Below are 6935 nucleotides of genomic sequence, written 5' to 3' on the forward strand. Positions count from 1 at the left end.
ACCAGGACCTCAACAGGTCTGGTGGAGGGACGGATCCTCTCCAGAACCAGGACTTCAACAGGTCTGGTGGAGGGACGGATCCTCTCCAGAACCAGGACCTCAACAGGTCTGGTGGAGGGACGGATCCTCTCCAGAACCAGGACTTCAACAGGTCTGGTGGAGGGACGGATCCTCTCCAGAACCAGGACTTCAACAGGTCTGGTGGAGGGACGGATCCTCTCCAGAACCAGGACCTCAACAGGTCTGGTGGAGGGACGGATCCTCTCCAGAACCAGGACTTCAACAGGTCTGGTGGAGGGACGGATCCTCTCCAGAACCAGGACCTCAACAGGTCCAAAGCAGTGTGTGATGATCTGGACCGTCAACGGGACAAATGAAGACCTTTTGTAAAATCTTTCAAGAATGTTGTGTTGTGTTGAGAACTGGTGGAAACCAGTTTAGATATTGATAATTAATCACATGTCAAAGTAAAGTTATTGATATTAAATAAAACTATTAAGGAAAAACTGGAATTATTAGCGCTGCTGGGAGAAACTGGAAACCAATGGCACTGATAGTCTCAAAGGTCTGCTGGTCTGTGAAAGTTAATCTGGGACAGATGTCCAGAAGTCTGGAGAACCGATGCTGGAGACCACTTACAGACATGACAGGAGTTTGTCTCAGACTGGGATGAAAGGTAAAGCTGCTCGGACCAAACATTCACCTTCTGTCGGACATGATCATGGAGACGTTAGGCTGGATCATGACTAATGCTAATGCTAATGCTAATGCACCATGATGTCACATTACCCAGCTGAACGCTAAACCTTTCTGGTGGAACATTGTCTGTGTTAGTTCGATAGACTGGCGTGGAAGATTTACCTGCCATGGACAATGTCCTTTGGGACAGATCTGCCCGTTGACAACTCTCGGGGAGAAACTGATCAGCGGTCTTCCACAGACGGTGCTTTCTGAATCAGACAGTAACAAAAGAGAAGTTAGCATGTTGCTAAGGAAGCAGAGGAAGACAGATATGAAAGAAGAAACAGTTTTTTAAATATTGCAGCTCATTGGTTTATGTCCACACCACAGGAGGTCTGGAGGAGTTTTCCGCTCAGATCCACCTCAGGCTTCTTCATAGTACGTTGAGTAATATTCTCCAATCGCGGTTCCGTAACGAACACCCATTAAACCTGAGTAAAGTTTCATCCTGTACCAGCCAAAGACACATTCATCCCCAGTTTATGTATATCAGTAAGTACATCCATGTACATAACAACCTCTCATACGTGCTTTACGTTGGCATGGCAACACATGTACTGGAGGGCAGCGCAGAGTCCATTTCGGAGGTCCTACATCAATTTCAACAGCATGATACACTGGTGACCAGTGGAGATGATGTGATGCGACTCCAGCTTCTTCTTCTTTGTTAATTTTAGGGGTCACACGTGAGCTATACTGTGCCTGCATGTGGGTATGCATCTGCTCTGAGGACAGATGTGCTCATACAGTATGCAGAAGGCGAGCCATGAGATCCATGTAAACGTAGAGCATGAGGACGAAGGCTAACATGATCTCTTCTTCAGAGCAGCTTACCGTGAGGTGCTGCTTCTGTTGGTTGAGAAGATGCTCCAAACAACCACCAATCAGACGTAGTATCACAACCTGGTTTGGTGTAAATAAACCAGTCCAGCCTCTGATGGACTGGTGGCCTGTCCAGGTGAACCCGCCTCTCACCTGATGATTGCTGAGATAGTCTCCAGCTTCCAGCAACCCTGAACTGGACCAAGCGGTTTGGACAATGAATGAAACAAGAGCTCATGGTGATAGTCTCTAAGAATGGATCGGTCTAGACGGCAAAACCCCCCTTTCCACCAAGGTGTCCTGTTCGGTACGGAGCCGATCGTAATGCAGCTTTTCACAGGTAAAAACTGGGAAGGTTCCAGAACATCTGGTCCAACCCATCCTGCTGCTGTGGTATCCTTCTGTTGGGGTCCCAGCTAAACTGATCTGACCCTAAACGGTGGAGCTTCGCAGGCTGCAGTCAGTCGATCACTTCCTGGGTGACTCGGCAACAAGGACAAAGCAGGAACTGCTTCACGTTTCAACGCGCGGTGGGTTTAGTGTTGTTTGAAACCACATAACAAGAAGAAAGATGACAACCAGCTGGATGTCCACCGTTTCATTTGTCGTGTTCTTCATCGTCATGATTTAAGAAATGCATTGCACCACCATGACATCGTGCTTTCAGGCAGTGCCGGATTAAAAGTGCACAGGCCCCTGGGCCCAGAGTGTCCCATAGGCCCCCCTTCCCCACCTCAACATTGTGAAAATTGTGAATGATAGTGTGAAATGACATTTCTAACATCTCTCAGCCAGTGGTACCAGTAGCAGTACACTAGACACTGTTGTGTAACTATCTGGCTTTTATGTACATTTTGTTTCCTGTCCAAACTACTGGTGTTTGGCCTATGTGGGCCCCACTAGTCTCCAAATGGGCCCCTAGTGGGCATGGGCCCCTGGGCCTGTGCCCATAATGCCCATTGGATAATCCAGCCTTGCTTTTAGGTATCTGATGCATCTATCACTATCTGGCTGACACCTGCCAGGTGAGGCTATCTGGGAAACAACAGAGATGAGCAAACCGTCCCGTCCCAAACCGGACCTCTTGGTGGAAACAGGGCTGCCGATTTTTTTTGGGTGCCGAGTTTATTTAAATTGCGATTCTCACAATTCTTTGATATTGCTGATTTTTGTAGACTAAAAACAAAAAATAAATAAATTTTTTTTGCTCCTCATTTTTCTTAATTTTAGCAAGGAAAAAACAACACAGTAGCCAGAACATCATTCTGCTGCTATAAGGCCCATTAAATGAGTAAAAAAATCAATAAAAACAATCAAAATTACAACATTTTTTATAATGGATCATTTTTAAATATTTGGAAAATTAATCAATTTCGTAAAAAAAAAAAAAAAAAATCAATTTTAAAATTGTGAAGAAAAAAATTCCGATATTAGCTTTTTTTCTATTTGATTTTCCGCCCCTGTTATCTACCGTCCAGCTGGTCTTCCGATTGGTGGGAGTAGACAAGGAAAGATGTTAGCTTCCCTCCCTGAGTATCCAGATCTGTTAGATCCAGCAGCGTCAGAGCTCAAACTTCTTATTTTCAGCTTGGAAATATGTAACTCACGAGGAAGAGCCGTCGTCTTTCAACTGGAAAGTTGGGAGATTGATTCCAGGCTTCCCCTGACCATGCGCCGAAGTGTCCTTGCGCAAGACACTTAACCCCATGTTGCCCCCCGATGTGCCTATCTGGGTGTATATTTACGTCGCCTTGGATAAAAGCGTCTGCTAAATGACTGTAGAATAGAACAGAATCAGACCTTTGGGCAGGCAGGAACTGTTGTCCCGATCCAGACCGTACCCTTGAGCACAGAAACAGCTGGGAGAACGATCTGGAAGCTCTCTGCAGAAATGTTCACACCCTCCATTTCTGAAGCGACAGCCGTTGGAGGTCGAACGCACTGCAAAGAGACAGACGTAGCATCTCCAACAGCAAGTCCTGCGGTTACGGGTGAGTACAGTCAGCGTCTGAGCGGGGTTTGTGGCGCCTACCTTTATCACAGTTGTGTCCATGGAAACCAGGCGGGCATTTGCAGATGTAGCTGTCGATGTGGCGGGTGCAGGTTGCTCCGTTCTTACAGGGGGAGGATAGGCAGTGATCTACAGCTGAAACAGGAAACATCATCGTCCTACGAGACATCCTCTTTGTTGTTCACACATGTCTTCGACTCATTACCTGTGTACTTCCTCCAGAAGTTCTCCTGGTTAGAAAAAACACCAGTTTATAAAGAATAATTCAGATTCAGAACCATATAAAGACCATGGACGTCAGTCTGGTCTCACCAGCTGCTGAGGCAGGGCAAAGATCTCCTTGGCCTCTTCGTAGGAACATTTCTCCTCAATGCATTCTCGCTCCAGGTTTCCCTGTCTCAACTCCTCCAGCAGGAAGTTTGCCCGGCGTGTGCGATGCAGGAAAATACTGGCTTCAGGTCCGTCTATAAATACTCCTTCATGGAAACAAACAACACACATTCACCACTAGAGGTGAATCTTCATATCATCAATGGCGGACATTTGGTAGGAGGCTCAGACTGATCCTTCATAGCAGATTTCTTACATTTAATGGTTTTAAAAATGACTTTTCTTGGTTTTATTGTGTCACACACATGAAAACTTGGAGGTTTTTACCCTAAAAGACTTGAATGAGAAAATAAATTAATTAAGTTAAAAATGTAAATAAAAACAGAATCCAATGGTTTATATATCACATCAAGTCATATTTTATCTCAGTAGAAGATAAATATGTCAGAATATTTGATAATTTCGTGGAAAATATGAGCCGACGATGAATCATATGCAGCAACATGTTTGTATAGAAACAGCTGCAGAAGCTAACAAACGGTTCAGACGTCATCCTGCGCTGCTCCAGGCGACAGTGGAGACGAAAACCTCTTTTAAAGAACCACAATATCGCAGAATGTTTAATATAATGTACCACAAACTATACAACAAGCAGGGATTGTGGTATAAATCTTCTGATTAACACGTCACAGACACGTTAGCATGCTGTTAGCATGTTGTTAGCATGTTAGCATGAAGTGGCAGAGTCCCACACAGTTTTTTCTAATTGAGCGCAGCACTTGTCGAGCAAATCACAGTGACTGACCGTGTTTCTTCGTTACTTATAGAAGATTGTTTTTCAGTATTTTTGGTGCAGACAGAGCTAGAACCGTTACATATAATATTTTAGTAAAATTGTTTTTAATACAGACCAAAGAATAAACATATCAACGTTTTGACGTGTTTCTATTAGGAATAAAAATGTTACTAATTGGGTAAATTCCAAGTTTGCATTTACTCATTTATCAATTAATATTGTACCATTTAAACAACAGAAACTTTTGAAAAGGAAAAGCAACAGTTTGCTATTTCAGGACACTGGATTCACCCAGTTTTATGTACTTTTAGTAAGAAAAATGCAAATATTCTCATTATTTCTGGTTGAGAAAAAAACCAAAGCTGTCACATAGAAAGTAGTTTAAAAAGCAGATAAATATATATATTTATCTGAACAATGTTGTAGAAATAATTTAAAATGATGAACATGATGAGAACAAGAAGCCTTAGCTTGAAGTTGAGAATAAAACGCAGGCGAGCGAACTTCGTCGTCCTCGGTGGGAGACAACACTCCAAGGAGATGAAGAAGGATGGAAGAAAGGACGTGACTGACCTTCTGGGATCCCAGTGCATGCTGGGATACAACTGATGATGAGTAGTAAGAAGAAGACGCTCTTCGCTTCTCTGTAGATGGACGCCATGTTTGCTCTGAACGATCAAAGGTCAGAAGTTGAGCACAAACACAAACCCCCCAACAGCAAAACACTGATGTGTCATCAACTTTTCTCAGTTTTCTACACGGTTTCAGATGGAAAACACCAATTTATTTACCTATAAAGCTGCTTCGCTCTTCGTCCTGAGTGAAAACTCACAGTGAAGAAATCACTTTTCCCAGTAACAAACTGGTTCGTTTCCATTTATTTCCTTTTATAACACTAAATCAATATGTTTTCAAAAACAAAAGCAAGTTTATCCTGTTAAAGTTTATTAAAGTTAGGATTTGTTGTACTTGCTCATGAACACATCTGTATTGATCTGGATTTAATGAAAGTAATTTGGACGGTAGTTTATTCTTCATCAGCATGTTTATTTAAAGGCTGCAGAGGCATCATACAGAAAACACATTAAGGCAGAAATAAATATTTACAGGATAATTTAGATACATTTAACAGGTTTTTGTCATTTTTTCTTTTTCTGCTTAATAATTTACTTTTATTATATAATGGATTTATAATTACAGAAAAAAAGGGGATTATTGAATAAAAGCATGAAGTAACGGAGCAGGAATAGGAAGTGGTTGATGGAGCTGCAGTTCCCCTCCTCGCCTCCAGGGGCAACGTTGCTGCTTCATGCCATCTCTTTCAGGATGTCAGGCAGCAACTCCTGGGCGTCTCTCAGTTCATCTTTCCACTCTTGTGGGATGCCAGCTCCAGTGTAGGCGGCGCCGGCCCCCAGCAGGGCCCCGAGTGCCGCCCCACGGTTACAGTTTTCACCTGGAGGTAAACACAAACACACACTCATTAAAATCAGGACAACAGCTGATCAATCAGGTAATGTTTCTCCCCATCAGACCTCCACAGTTGGTGTTGGCCAGGATCCCTCCTCTGGCGTCGTCGTGGAACTGGTGAGCCAGGTAGAACATGCTGGACAACGCTCCTGTCGGACAAACACAAGATTCAGTCACTCGCCCCACATCGTCCCCCGTCTCCACCTCTAGTCCGTCTGTCTCCTGCAGTCAGGCGGACAAACTGAACCAGAACAAGGCTGCAGGTGCATCACCATGGTTCTGAAAACCTGCTCAGGACCACCATGGTGGATTCTTCAGGACCTTTTCAACACCAAGCTGAGTCTGAAAGTCGTTCCTGTGTTGTTGAAAACATCCCAGTCTTGTTCCAGGACGTAAAACGTGCCGACCATCTGGACCAGATGACTTCAGACCAGTTGTCCTAACTTCTCACATCATGAAAGTCCTGCAGAGTCTCGTATCGTTTCAGGTCAACACCTACCAGGACCAGTTCAGTCACGTGACAAGCTCCCTAAATTCCAGGTGGGACCTCCACACCGACATAATTTATGACTAGCTAACAAACGTCCTGAAAGGCCGCGTGGAGCACCACAAGGGACCGTACTCTCACCTCTTCTCTTCACCCTGAAGGTCCCACTAGTGATGAGAAGTTCAGCTCTTTTTGCCGATCTGGCCCTTTTGACTCAGTTCTCCTAGAAGAGTCAACTCTCCTGGCTGCCAAACGGTGCTTCACGTAGTATAACTACAAGC

General features: G+C 44.2%; 2 protein-coding genes across 4 annotated transcripts in view; both read right to left on the bottom strand.

Moving 5' to 3' along the window:
* Positions 1–5361, bottom strand: part of LOC306773908 (uncharacterized protein) — a gene marked incomplete at both ends in the record, with an annotated part of 31909 nt that extends 26548 nt beyond the window's left edge. Inside the window, 6 exons of the mRNA XM_079263852.1 lie at positions 862–950; positions 3364–3504; positions 3596–3709; positions 3780–3804; positions 3887–4050; positions 5274–5361. Coding sequence (XP_079119978.1) covers positions 862–950; positions 3364–3504; positions 3596–3709; positions 3780–3804; positions 3887–4050; positions 5274–5361 — 621 coding nt within the window. The remainder of the gene's footprint in view (positions 1–861; positions 951–3363; positions 3505–3595; positions 3710–3779; positions 3805–3886; positions 4051–5273) is intronic.
* A 371-nt stretch (positions 5362–5732) lies between these two features.
* Positions 5733–6935, bottom strand: part of LOC306773809 (uncharacterized protein) — an 11909-nt gene continuing 10706 nt past the window's right edge. For all 3 annotated transcript variants that reach the window (XM_079263728.1, XM_079263726.1, XM_079263727.1), the window contains exons 8-9: positions 6233–6316; positions 5733–6153 (exon numbers count right to left, since the gene is read on the bottom strand). In XM_079263728.1, coding sequence (XP_079119854.1) covers positions 6008–6153; positions 6233–6316 — 230 coding nt within the window. In that variant the 3' untranslated portion in view covers positions 5733–6007. The remainder of the gene's footprint in view (positions 6154–6232; positions 6317–6935) is intronic.

This window comes from Telmatherina bonti (genome assembly GCF_933228915.1).
Source record: "Telmatherina bonti genome assembly, chromosome: 24".
In the NCBI taxonomy this organism is placed as follows: Eukaryota; Metazoa; Chordata; class Actinopteri; order Atheriniformes; family Telmatherinidae; genus Telmatherina; species Telmatherina bonti.